The 14,208-nt window shown below is 45.3% G+C and overlaps 1 protein-coding gene across 6 annotated transcripts in view; it reads left to right on the forward strand.

The window, feature by feature from the left end:
* Nucleotides 1-14,208, forward strand: part of ARHGAP26 (Rho GTPase activating protein 26) — a 333,358-nt gene that overhangs the window by 112,490 nt on the left and 206,660 nt on the right. For 5 of the 6 annotated variants that reach the window (XM_070739344.1, XM_070739347.1, XM_070739342.1 and 2 more), the window contains exon 3: nucleotides 8,193-8,254. In XM_070739344.1, coding sequence (XP_070595445.1) covers nucleotides 8,193-8,254 — 62 coding nt within the window. Of the gene's footprint in view, nucleotides 1-8,192; nucleotides 8,255-12,479; nucleotides 12,561-14,208 lie in introns of those variants that run through there. The other variant, XM_070739348.1, reaches the window with a different exon arrangement.

Genomic DNA, 14,208 nt, shown 5'->3' on the forward strand with positions numbered 1-14,208 from the left:
TTTTGGAGGGCTAGGCGTTAAAAATTAACCAACGCCCACCTGGATTTTCCCGCGCTTGGCTTCGCCCGCCATTTTTCAGCAACGGAAATTACCTCACTTCCCAGCATCCCTAGAGGGCGACCTTGCCCATTACCGAGTTCCTTAGCGCCATTTTGTTGCGAATTCGGAGCTAAGTCGGTCTACATTTCTCCAGTTTAGGAGCAATCGAGAAACCGGGTTTTTTCACCTTACTTACTGTGAGTAAATTAAAAATTGGGGATGGCTGATCAAGCTTCCAGCGCTCCTACCGAGGCTGCAACTGGGAGGGAGGAGGCCCCGAAGTCAAGCACCAAGGGCCATTCCTCTAGAGCCAAGACCAAAGCTTCCTCATCCTTAAAGGAAGCAGAAAAGAAGATTAAAGCCTTAGAGGCGCAGCTGGAGGCCACCCAAAGGCAGGCCCCGCTGATCCCTTCGCCTCCTGCACTGACTACTTGCCCAACACAGCCAACCTTGCCACAATGGCTTCCTAGCTGCTCCCCAGGGGCACAGAGAGATTCAGTGGCTTCAGTGCACAGCGCAGAATTATCTCCTGACAGACAGGCTTCGCAACTGCTACCTGAACCACAGAGGTCTGACTTTTTGATGCCTCAGACCCAATCATGGTACCAACCTCCTCCACCACGTTATGCGCCCCCTTCTGCAACATTCACCCCTTCAGCAGCGGGGCTTAGGGCCAATGAGACCTGGCAGTCTATGCCACCTGCCTTGCAAGACATGTTAACCACTGCATATACGCATGGCGTGTCCATTGGTTCCCAACAGAAGGATGGACCGCAAAACAGGCCACCTAGGAGGGACCTTTGGTCTGTACCTCATGCCTCCACTTTTCCACAAGAGGCTGAAATGGAGGAGGAGGAGGAGGAGGTGGACACAGATCACGAATGCGAACTGTCGGAGGATGAAGCCCCTCCACCAGATCAGCCTGTTTCAGTGATGCTTTTCAAACCAGCCCTTTACGATGTCCTTTTAAGGAAGGCAAAACTAGTAGCCACTGTGTCAGACGCTTCCAAGCCTCCCGTGGCAGCAGCAGGCTTACAACCAGCTGCGAGACTATTCAACGAACCGCAAAAGGAATCCCACCACATACCATCTTCACAGATTTTTGTGGAAAGCGTCAAACGCCCATGGGAACATCCAGCGGCAGCACAGGGGCCTTCCATGATGGATCGTAGATTCTACACATTCGATCCGGAAATTGAGGACTTGCTATCCTTCCCAACCATTGATCAACCAGTTGCGAGTTTAGTCTCCAACGCGATGGTCCCGTCGGACCTGGCTGAGGGGTTAAAGCCGGAGGATAAGAGGGCAGAGACACTCATACGCAAGACCCACCAGATGGCTTCTTGGGCCTTGAGGGCGACTGCAGCCGCCTCTTTCTTCAACAGGACCAGTATCCTCTGGTTGCAGGAGATGCAAGCCAGAGTGGGGCCAGAGGATGGACGGCTTAGACAAGACCTCAGCAAACTGGTCTTAGCATCCGAATTCTCAGCGGATGCCACCTTAACCGCAGCCAAATTCGCCTCTAGAGCAATGGCAGCGACCCTGTCGTCTAGGAGATTGCTTTGGCTTAGATCCTGGCAAGCCGACGCTAAGTCTAAATGGCGCCTGGCTTCAGCACCCTTCTATGGGTCAGAACTTTTTGGCCAGTCATTGGACAAGGTCCTTATCGAAGATAAGGACAAGAAAAAGGTCCTTCCAAAATCAGCCAGGCGAGCAGATAGGCGTCAGACTCCCTTCTACCGCCGCCAGCCCTTTCGCCAGGAGCCTGCCACGGCGGGCACACAAAATCCAAGACCTTACTCTGGCGGATACAACCAGAACACGTTCAGGAGTAACAGAGGTGGATACGGCAATAGGGGTAGGCAGTATCAGCAATCCAGGAAGCCCTTCGGAAACACCAACCAGAGGGGATTCCGTGGGCAGAAATGACTGGGATTTGGAGATCCCTATTGGAGGCCGTCTCCAGGCATTTGCCACAGCATGGAGCGGTACAACTACGGATGCGTGGGCCCTCAATACAGTCTACCAGGGGCTCAGGCTCAAGTTTCTTTACCCACCACCTCAACGTTTTATCCAATGTCCCTGGACCAGCTGCCCCCACAAGAGGGCTCTCTTGCAACAGGAGGTCCTTCACCTACTGGACATTGGGGCTGTAGAACCGGTCCCCCCAGATCAACGGGGGACGGGGTATTATTCGATAGTTTTTGTAGTACCAAAAGCCTCGGGGGGATGCAGGCTGATCTTGAACCTGAAACAGCTCAACCTGTACATCAAATATGTCAGGTTCAAAATGCATTCCCTCCGCACTATTCTTGCCTGCGTAAGAAGAGGTGATTGGATGACCTCCATAGATCTAAAGGAGGCATACCTCCACGTACCAGTGCACGCAAACCACCGGCAATACCTCAGGTTCTGCATCAACGACAATCACTACCAGTACAAGGCAATGCCATTTGGTCTGTCATCCGCACCGCGGGCTTTCACGAAGCTCTTGGACGTCTTAACGGCATCCCTCAGATCCAGTTCAGTGCGCCTGATGGCGTATCTGGACGATATAGTCATCTTATCGAGGGATCCAGAGAGGGCACAGTCAGACCTGCGGGTGACCATTCAAACCCTAAGGGACCATGGCTTCACAATCAACTTCCCCAAAAGCCATCTGACTCCTACTACGTGTATCCCTCACTTGGGAACAGTAATAGACTCCCAAATAGGCAAGGTCTTTCTGTCCCAGGAACGTCGACAGAAGATCAGGGAGATGGTGAATCTTCTTTGTCAACAAAAGCAGGCATCCTTGGCCTTCCTTTCACAAGTACTCGGGACCTTTGTTTCCTGCATCGAGATTATTCCTTGGGCCCGCCTCCACACCAGGCCCCTACAGTGGTTTCTTCTTCCCTACCAACGAAGTCGATCCAGCCACTCTCATCGCCTAGTGTCAATACCGAGAGCGGTCAGACGCTCCCTCCCATGGTGGCGCTCGTCGGCCCTGCTTCAAGGTTCCACCTTCCTGAGGACAGCGGAACTGGTCATCACCACAGACGCCAGCCTCACGGGCTGGGGAGCACACTCGGAGACGCAAGTGGCGCAGGGGCTGTGGACTCCAGCGGATCTAGAAGACACCAACATCAATCTTCTAGAGCTGAGAGCGGTCTTCCTAGCTCTTCAAGCCTTCCACAAGGAGTGTCAGGCCAATCATATACTGATCCTCACGGACAATGTGGCCACCCGTTCCCACATCAACCATCAGGGGGGAACGAGGTCGGGCAGGCTAATGCAGGAGGCCAACGCCCTCATGTCCTGGGCAGAGTCAAACCTGCTATCCCTCAGAGCGGAGCATATCTCGGGGGTGGACAATGTGCAGGCAGACTGGCTCAGCAGGTCCACCCTACATCCAGGAGAGTGGCACCTGGGGAGGAAGGCGTTCCAGGCCGTGGCAAGGAGATACGGAAAACCGCTAGTGGACCTGTTTGCCACGTCACACAACACTCACCTGCAACGCTTTTTCTCCCGCTTCCCGTCACCGGGAGCCGAGAGGGTCAATGCCCTCAGGAGCCCATGGCCGGAGGGCCTATTGTACGCTTTTCCACAAGTATGTCTTATCCATCGGACAATTGCAAAGCTGATAGCAGAGAGAGCCGAGATAATATTAATTGCTCCTTACTGGCCACGCCGTCCATGGTTTGCGGATCTGATGGACCTGTCAATATCACCACCATGGAGGCTTCCAATCAGCCTTGTCTCCCTCAGCCAGGGGTCAGTCTACCATCCAGACCCCCAGTGGTGGAGGCTTGCCGCGTGGCACTTGAGGGGAACAGGATGAAGGCAGCGTCACTTCCAGAGGACGTAATAGCTACAATTCAGGCAGCCCGGAGACCTTCCACCACGAGGATATACCAGGCTACCTGGTCAGCCTTTTACCAATTCTGCAGGGCTAGAGGAGTGGATCCACAAGCAGCATCAGTGGACCACGTGCTGTCCTTCTTACAAGTAGGTCTGGATAAAGGGCTTGCCCCGAATACCCTTCGCAGACAGGTGGCAGCTATCTCCACCATAGTCAAACTTAACGACTGGAGATCCATCTCCCATCATCCCTGGGTGAGAGATTTTCTCAAGGGAGCCTCCAATCTTCGGCCTCCAACAGTACACAGATTTCCATCATGGGACCTTTCCTTCGTCCTGGACACTCTAACAGCGCCTCCTTTCGAGCCGCTCCGTAATGTTTCACTTCAACTATTGTCTTTCAAAACGGCCTTCTTAGTGGCCATCACATCGGCCAGAAGAGTATCCGAACTTACGGCCCTTTCGGTCAGACCAGACTTATGTCGCTTCCACCCCAATAGAGTGGTTTTACGCCTGGACCCAACCTTCCTGACAAAGGTGAACACCTTGTTTCACAGGTCCAACGACATTGTCCTCCCTGACTTCTGCGCACAGGGGAACCATCCGCTGGAACTACGCTGGCACAAGCTAGACGTGCGGAGGGCGGTTAAAATCTACATCCGCCGGACGGCCACATTCCGAAAGACGGAGGCCCTTTTCGTGTCCTTTGCGGCATCCACGATGGGAGCCAAAATATCTCCCACAACGTTTAGTCGCTGGGTGACTTCCTGTATTGCGACTGCATATACGTCAAAATCACGGACAGTACCGGAGAATATCACGGCGCACTCAACCAGGAGTGCGGCAACTTCTGCGGCGTGGTCCACGCAGGCTCCCTTGGAAGACATCTGCCGAGCTGCGACTTGGACCACCCCAAACACATTCATTAGACACTACAAACTGGACTCATTTGGGTCCTCTGATGCGGCCTTTGGCCGAAGAGTGCTGCAGAGGGTGTGTGAATCGCATGCGCCCCTGGTCCAGCCTTCTCCCGCCCTGTTATCTTGATCTTGGGTATATCCCATGTTGGACTCTCCGCAGCAGTGCATTGGAGAAGGACCGTTGAACTTACCTGAACGGTCTTCTCGATGCACTGCGAGGAGAGTCCAAACCCATCCCGGCCATTTGGCCCAGGGGCTCAGTCTAGTTATCTTGTTGAGTTAATAAAGTTGTGTTGATTGCACTACTCCTTCGTTTTTTTTGACTGAGCTATAGGGGGGTGGCTACAGGGCGGAGCTAATTATTATGCTAATCTAACTCAGTTCCTAACCAATCAGGCTGAAGTATCACCCATGTTGGACTCTCCTCGCAGTGCATCGAGAAGACCGTTCAGGTAAGTTCAACGGTCCTTCTCAATCATCCAAGTCATGGTTGTCCCAAAGGTGCTTTTTAAAAAGACTTTAAGACTGGACTTTTTGGTTTTTCTTTCTTTCATCTTTAAAGAAAAACCAGGAAGGTGCAGTTGCCTCTTGAAAGAAAGCACCTTTGGGACAACCATGACTTGGACATCTTCAAAGAAAAACCAGAAAGTCTAGTTGCCTATTGAAAGAAAACACCTTTGGGAAAACCATGACCTGGATGATTGAGAATCTCCATAGACAGGTGATCATTAAGTGAGTAACACTGATTTTACAATCCTTTTTTTTTTTTTTTGGTCATGATTGTTAAGCAAATTCAGCTTCCCCCATTGACTTTGATTGACTGAAGCCCCCTGGAAAGGTCATAAATAGCAACCAGATGACCCTGAGACACCACAAATATTGTGAATACATATACAAATATTGCAAATACATACATATTTTGATTATGTGACCCTAGGACTGGATGTAAGTCAATGCCTTCATGCCATCATAGCTTTGAACAGTTGTTAAGCAAATGATCTTTAGTAAAGACAATCTGTAGCAAGCCTTTGTGAAAACTGAAACTGAATCAAATAAATAAATCAAATAAATATATAGTAGCCTTTCATGGGGATAAATAGCATTAGTAGTAGATATATCTATAGTAGAACCCACAAATAGTGCTATGTTGCTGATCTAGCAGATTAGGTAACTACATGCTCTTGTAAGGAACATGCTGGCAAGCCAGGTATGTTGTTCAAAAATTTCAAGTTGGAGGCCATTCACCCTGGTGCTGTTTCACATTATGAAACAGCTGCACAGTATAAACCAACTTCAAGGGCCATCTCATGAAGATAGACTAGACGAGACGAGACTAGTCGAGACTAGACTAGAATAGAATAGAATAGAATAGAATAGAATAGAACAGAACAGAACAGAACGGATTGCATTATAATGACACACTTGTACATTGCTGTGAGTTACTGAAAACATGTCTCTGTGCTCAGGTAGGAATGCAATTGGTATACCCCTTGAAGGTTCTCCTTTGCCTCTAATGTTTTTTGGTTGTCCGACATTAGTGCTGAATCCATTACCACCTCCAAGTTCCAACCTGTAAACCTCTTTCTTAAAGAGGAATGCAGTTCTATCCAGAATTGGTATTTTTTCCTTAATCCTGAAATCCATTCCCCAAAATAGTAACAATTCATGTTCGATTTCAGTTTGCCTCTCACATTCAGTTCCTTACAACTTGCAGACATCCAGGGGCTCCAAGAATAGAAATGTAAGGTTACGTATCAAAGGCATGTTGATTACTAATGCCAAACCTATGTATTTTTCTCAGTGGGTTCATATTAATGTTAGATATCATGAGAAATAAATCCTTGCAGGACACTACATGAGATTGAACAAGGTTTTCCTAATATCTGATTTTGGTAACTACTGGAGCTGTAGGAATTAATGTAAGTAGCACCTCTACTCCCCAGTTCTTTCAAGTGTACCAACCAAATGGGCATTAGGGTCAGAAGTTACAGAGAATTCTCAGCTATGTGGCAGCCAACATGCAAACGTACTTGCATATAAAGCAGATATTGAATTAAAATTAAATGACAATGTTGATAACATTATATAAAGTTTAACCTTGTTTCTATGACGTACCATTTAAACAATGCCCATTGCAGGGGTAGAAAACATTCTTACTGATTTTTAACAAATTAACTATTATGGCATTATAATGTTACAGCACTATGTATCTCTAATGTCAGTGTAAACATAAATAAGTGAAAGACCTATTTCCAATCCCCTATCAGCCTTTTGACATAGATAGTGGCGACTGATTTAATATTTTTTCTTATATTTTGTATTTTTTTCTAATTATACATTTATTTGATTCTACCATGTATTCAAAAACATATGAATACAGTGTAAGTACAGTGGTACCTCTACTTAAGAACGCCTCTACTTAAGAACTTTTCTAGATAAGAACGGGGTGCTCAAGATGTTTTTACCTCTTTTTAAGAACCATTTTCTACTGAAGAACCCAAGCCCGGAAAAATTTCCCAGGAAATTTGAGAGCAGCATGAAGGCCCGGCCAGTTTCCTGCCATTTTCCCTTTAATCCTGGCCATCTTGGGCTTTTCTGGGCTGCCAGAGTAGCCTTTCGGTGGCGTTTAAGGAGGCTTTGGCAGCCCATTTTCCTTTCTCATTTGTCCCCTTACAAAGAATGTCTCTTAGAAAGATGGACATTAACAAGAAAGAGCAGTGCTTGGGAAAGACTAGAATATGGTATTACAGTACTTTAAAAGCACAATTCCTTCAAACAGCATGGAAACAAATAACTGAGAATGAAAACTTATGTGGATTGTGCTACTTAAACATTGGCCCTTCAATAGGACTCAGTTGTTTCTGGAAGATAATAAAGGTCAAGATAGAAAGGTAAGCCAAGTAATCCATGACTTGGACTTATGCTAATTTATTTTATTTTCCTAGGACAAATACATAGCCATTTGGGTCAAGATAATTAACTTTTTCTTTCACACTATAAATAGTCCTTGATTTACAGATGCAAGTGGGACCATAATTTCCATTGTTAAGTGAGCTGCCCCAATTTTATGGCTTTTTTTTTTTTGGCACAGTTGTTAAGCAAATCATTGTAGTTGTTAAACAAATTATGTGATTTTTAAGTGAAATCTGGCTTGCCCCGTTGACTTTGCTTGTTGAAAGCTGGCTGGGAAGGTCGCAAATGATGATTACATGACCTCAGGATGCTGCAGTAGTGATAAATACATGCTGGTTGCCAAGTATCTGAATTTTGAACATGCAACTCTGAAATGGTTGTGTGAAGACTAGTCCTAAGTCACTTTTTAAGTGCCATTGTAATTTTGCTAGACAAAATGACTACATATAACTTTGATTGTCTTTCTTTTATTCTTCATAGCAAAATCCCTGCAAGAATTTGCTACTGTTCTAAGGAACCTAGAAGATGAGCGAATACGAATGGTAAGAACCTGGCCTCCTTTTAGATATAATATCATAATTTCTGGGACAGGACTAGAATGTAATCCGTACTTGAAAAACATTTCAGGGTAAAGCGTGATGGGAAATTTTTTGGAAAGATGTTACTGAAATAATATAAGTATGTGTTTTCTTAATGTACATCGGAGTGAATTCCTATCGGTGCGGTCCAGGCGTGATGGCTCCAGTGTCATCTTTCCCGGACCGTGCATGCCACCATCTTTTTTTGTAATTTTTGACTTTTTTTGTAACTTTTTTAAAAACTTTTTTTCTGTTGGATGGCTTCTCAGCTGCGTTTCATAGAAACATAGAAGTCTGATGGCAGAAAAAGACCTCATGGTCCATCTAGTCTGCCCTTATACTATTTTCTGTATTTTATCTTAGGATGGATATATGTTTATCCCAGGCATGTTTAAATTCAGTTACTGTGGATTTATCTACCACGTCTGCTGGAAGTTTGTTCCAAGGATCTACTACTCTTTCAGTAAAATAATATTTTCTCATGTTGCTTTTGATCTTTCCCCTGACTAACTTCAGATTGTGTTCCCTTGTCCTTGTGTTCACTTTCCTATTAAAAACACTTCCCTCCTGGACCTTATTTAACCCTTTAATATATTTAAATGTTTCGATCATGTCCCCCCTTTTCCTTCTGTCCTCCAGACTATACAGATTGAGTTCATTAAGTCTTTCCTGATACGTTTTATGCTTAAGACCTTCCACCATTCTTGTAGCCCGTCTTTGGACCCATTCAATTTTGTCAATATCTTTTTGTAGGTGAGGTCTCCAGAACTGAACACAGTATTCCAAATGTGGTCTCACCAGCATTCTATATAGCGGGATCATAATTTCCCTCTTTCTGCTTGTTATACCTCTAGCTATGCAGCCAAGCATCCTACTTGCTTTCCCTACCGCCTGACTGCACTGTTCACCCATTTTGAGACTGTCAGAAATCACTACCCCTAAATCCTTTTCTTCTGTAGTATGTTTCAGCTTGAAATGTCCTTTTGTGCATGCGCGGAAGTGGAATCGGTGCTTTTTTCCTGGTTTAGTTGGCTTCTTAGCTGGATTTTGGCTTGAAATTTCCTTCTGGGCATGCACGGAAGTAGAATCATGCGGCGGGACACAAGCGTGGGCATGAGCATTGGAAGCGCACGCACATGAAATGTTGAGATGCGCACAGATAGCAAAAGATAAGCGGAACCCACCCCATATGTACTAAGATGTAATGTCATCTTAGGTTCCAGGGAGCAGTGTCTCAGGGGCTTGTAGGATAGATTAGCTCTCCTCTCCCCCTGATTTTAAAGGGAGTAAATTGATAATAAAAGACCTCCTTTTGGTGTCTGGAACAGTTTCCTTTAGCAGCAACTTTACTAATGGAAAAAACCTTCAAGAAGAGCAAGATATTGAGTCAGTGGAATCATGGAAGACCATAAACACCATTAAAATTTAGATTTGTTTTCAATGGGAGGATTTGGTTTTGTTTTTTTTTTTATAGAAAGGGCAGCAAGCAGTATTATTCATTTATTTCTGTCCTGTTAATCTTCTACTAATTGGCCTTTGGAATTGTCAGGATCATGGTCTGTATGTGTGCTATGGTTAGGAAAAGTTATTGCTTTAATTTATTCAGGAAGATCTAGAACAACTTTCTTAACTTGTTACTAGGCTTTGATAGATGTTGGCTTTCAGAAGAAATTGTGGGTAATTTTTGCAATGCTCTTGCCTGTTTTGGCCAATGGCCATCATATAGCTCAACAAATTGTCAACTTCTCTGCCTAAAAGAATAGCAATATTCATCCTTAGGGAGTAAATCTTGGCAGCTTAATAAGGTTAGCAAACTACAACAAACTGCCTGCCACTGAATCTCTTTGGTCGTGCACTCAGAGAGAGAACAAAGATTGTATTATGTCCAGCTTCTTTAGGCATTTTTGCTCCCAGCTGGATTAAAGTGTCTCCGATAGCATCACATGTAGAAGGGACTATAGATTTAAGTAATAGATTCATAGAATTGAAAGCGACCTTGGAGGTCTTGTAGTTAAACCCTTGGCTTAGTGCAGGAATCCTCATACCAGCTTGGACAAATTGCCATCTAATCTTTTCTTGAAAACCTCCAGTGATGGAGCACCCATGACGCCAGGAGCAAGCTGTCCCATTGTAACAGCTAGGAAATTTCTTCTGATTGAAAATTTGTGTCTCACTCCATAAAGCTTCCACTCCTTGATTGTAGTGTTACTTCCCCAGGCAGTAAGGACAACAAATCTATTTCTCTTTCCTGTAACAAGTTGCCTCCAGAAGTTGTGAATGCTCCAATACTGGAAGTTTTTAAGAAGATGTTGGATAACTATTTGTCTGAAGCGGTGTAATGTTTCCTGCCTAGGCAGGTCTTCTAGTCAGGTTGGACTAGAAGACCTCTAAGGTCCCTTCCAACTCTGTTATCCTATCCTTTCCTATCTTTTCCTATCCTTTCCTTTCCTATCCTATCCTATCCTATCCTATCCTATCCTATCCTATCCTATCCTATTATTTCATTTATTGAAAGACTGATATCATGTGTCCCCCCTAATTTTCTCTTCTTTGGGCTAAATATAGCAAGTTCTCTTAGTTGCTCTTCATAGGACTGAACATACAAGCTCCTTATCATCTTTGTCATTCTTCTCCATAAATACATACACAGTTTTCAGTGCCATTTGTATCAGTGATCAAGACCAGACACAATAATAATGATAACAACAATAACAACAAGGACAAGGAAAAGAACAGGAGCAACAACAGAGTTGGAAGGGACCTTGGTGGTCTTCTGGTCCAACCCTCTGCTTAGACAGGAAACCCTACACTACATCAGACAAATGCTTATCCAACATCTTCTTAAAAACTTCCAGTGCTGGAGCATTCACAACTTCTGGAGGCAAGCTGTTTCACTGATTAATTCAGGGGTCGACAAAGTTGTTCAGAATCTAGGAGCCAGCCAAAAAATTTAGGAGCCAGAATTTTTTTTAAGCAAACTTGGTTTTTAATTTAACAAAAAAAACATTACAAACGTTATAAACCAGTGTTTCCCAACCTTTTTTGAGCCGCGGCACATTATTCGTATTTTCAAAATCCTGGGGAACACTGAAAGGGGGGGGGGCGGGCTAAAGAAAAGTTTGGACAAAAAAACCCTCTCTCTTTCTCCCTTTCGCTCTATTTCTCCCTCTTTCTCTCTTTTCCTTCCTTCCCTTCATTCTCTCTCTCCATCCCTCTTTCTTTCTTCCTCTCTTTTTTGCTCTCTTTCTCTCTCCCTCCTTCCCTTCCTCTATGTCTTTCTCTCTCCCTTGCTCTCTCTCTGTCTCTCTTGCTATCTCTTTCTTGCTTTTTTCTCTTTCTCTTGCTCTCTCTCTCTCTTTCACTGTCTTGCTATATGTCTCTTTCTTTCTCTTTGCCTCTCTTGCTATCTCTCTTTCTCTCTCTGTCTCTCTTGCTATGTCTCTCTTTCTTTCTCTTTCTCTCTCTCTCTGTGCCTCTCTTGCTAAGTCTCTCTTTTTCTCTTGCTATGTCTCTCTTTCTTTTTCTCTCTCTGCCTCTCTTGCTATGTCTCTCTTTCTATTTCTTTCTCTATCTCTCTTTCTCTGCCTCTCTTGCTGTCTCTCTTTCTTGCTCTGTCTCTCTTTCTCTGCCTCTCTTGCTATGTCTCTCTTTCTCTCTTTCTCTGCCTCTTATATGTCTCTCTTTCTCTCTCTCTCTCAGCTGACTGCAAGCGGGAGCCCTGACGGCGGCAGCTGGACGTGGTGCTGGACACCGTATATGCCAGGCACGCAGCGCCAGCATGTACGACGTCCAGCAGAACGTCCAACCGCCACCGTCAGGGCTCCCACTTGCAGTCAGCTGAGAGAGAGCGAGCGAGCGATCCCTCTCGCCGCCGCCATCTCCCCCGACGCCCCCCCCCCCCGCTCCCATCGGACACTTGCCGTCGACGAAAGAGGAGCTCCAGCTGGGCGGGGCGCTGCCGGTACTTCCGTCCTGGGGCTTCCGCTCGCAGCTGTCCCCCGCCTCCTGCTCGATGCCGCGGTTTTCGGCGCTGGCCTGCTGGGCCCCAAAGAAAGAAGGCGGGAAAAAGGTGCGAAGAATGGAGCTCTCCTTCTTCCTGCCTTCTTTCTTTGGGGCTCAGCAGGAGCGCGGCATCAAGCAGGAGACAGCTGCGAGCGGGAGTACCGGCAGCGCCCCGCCCAGCTGAAGAACACCGCCGCGGAACACCGGTTGGGAAACGCTGAGGCGCCAGACAACATTTTCTAGGCGCCACTGGCGACCAGGCGCCTGGGTTTGTCGAACCTTGGATTAATTGATCTAACTGTCAGGAAATTTATCCTTAGTTCTAAGTTGCTTCTCTCTTTGTTTAGTTTCCACCTATTGCTTCTTGTTCTGCCGTCAGGTGCTTTGAAGAATAGGTTGACTCCCTCTTCTTTATAGCAACCCCTGAGATATTGGAATATTGCTATCATGTCTCCTCTAGTCTTTCTTTTCATTAAACTAGACATACCCAGTTCCTTCAACAATTCATATGTTTTAGCCTCCAGTCCCCTAACCATTTTTCCTGCTCTTCTCTGCACTCTTTCTAGTCTCAACATCCTTTTTATATCATGGCAACCAAAATTGAAGTGTGGCCTTATCAAGGCATTTTAAAGTGATATTAGAAACATAGAAGATTAACGGCAGACACAGATCTCATGGTCCATCTAGTCTACCCTTATACTATTTCCTGTATTTTATCTTAGGATGGATATATGTTTATTCCAGGCATGTTTAAATTCAGTTACTGTGGATTTGCCAACCACGTCTGATGAAAGTTTGTTCCAAGCATCTACTACTCTTTCAGTAACATAATATTTTCTCACGTTGCTTCAGATCTTTCCCCCAACTAATCTCAAATTGTGACCCCTTGTTCTTGTGTTCACTTTCCTATTAAAAACACTTCCCCCCTGGACCTTATTTAACCCTTTAACATATTTAAATGTTTTGATCCTGTTCCCCCTTTTCCTTCTGTCCTCCAGACTATACAGATTGAGTTCATTAAGTCTTTCCTGATAAGTTTTATGCTTAAGACCTTCCACCATTTTTGTAGCCCGTCTTTGGAACCGTTCGATTTTATCAATATCTTTTTGTAGGTGAGGTCTCCAGAACTGAACACAGTATTTCCAAATGTAGTCTCACCAGTGCTCTATACAGGGGGATCACAATCTCCCTCTTCCTGCTTGTTATACCTCTAGCTATGCAGCCAAGCATCCTACTTGCTTTCCCTATCGACTGACCGCACTGTTCACCCATTTTGAGACTGTCAGAAATCACTACCCCTAAATCCTTCTCTTCTGAAGCTTTTGCCAACACAGAACTGCCAATACAATACTCAGATTGAGCATTCCTTTTCCCCAAGTGCATTATTTTACATTTGGAAACATTAAACTGCAGTTTCCATTGCTTTGACCACTTATCTATATTATATTAACAGTTCATGTGGTCTTGATCCTTCTGTTAATGCAGCCTAGAACTGTGTTGGCTTTAGAAGTCCAGGTGCAGTCTGACCAATGCAGCAGAGGATGGTACTATCACTTCTCACAATCTTGATGAAGCATAGTGTAATATTTTTTTGAAGCCACAGCACACAGCTGAATCATGCTGAATCTGTGGTTTACTAAGATATCCGGATCTCTCTTGCACGTACTTCTGGGTAAGGCACCACTTATCTTAGATCTGTGCCTCTTGGGTGAAGTCTGCAAGAATAGTGGTGACTCAAGCAAAGAGCTAAAGGACTAATTATCATGGTACTAGAGAAAGTCTCCTTTGGAATGGTGTAGACGTTTTGTTGTACTCATGTAGGTTGGTCCTTTGAATTGGGCTGGTGTCATATGGTTCAGGGGAGGCTAGAAGTCTGGGATATACTGTAGAACTAATTGTTTAGAGAAGACTTGGGT

Source organism: Erythrolamprus reginae, chromosome 2 (assembly GCF_031021105.1).
Source record: "Erythrolamprus reginae isolate rEryReg1 chromosome 2, rEryReg1.hap1, whole genome shotgun sequence".
Lineage (NCBI taxonomy): Eukaryota > Metazoa > Chordata > Lepidosauria > Squamata > Dipsadidae > Erythrolamprus > Erythrolamprus reginae.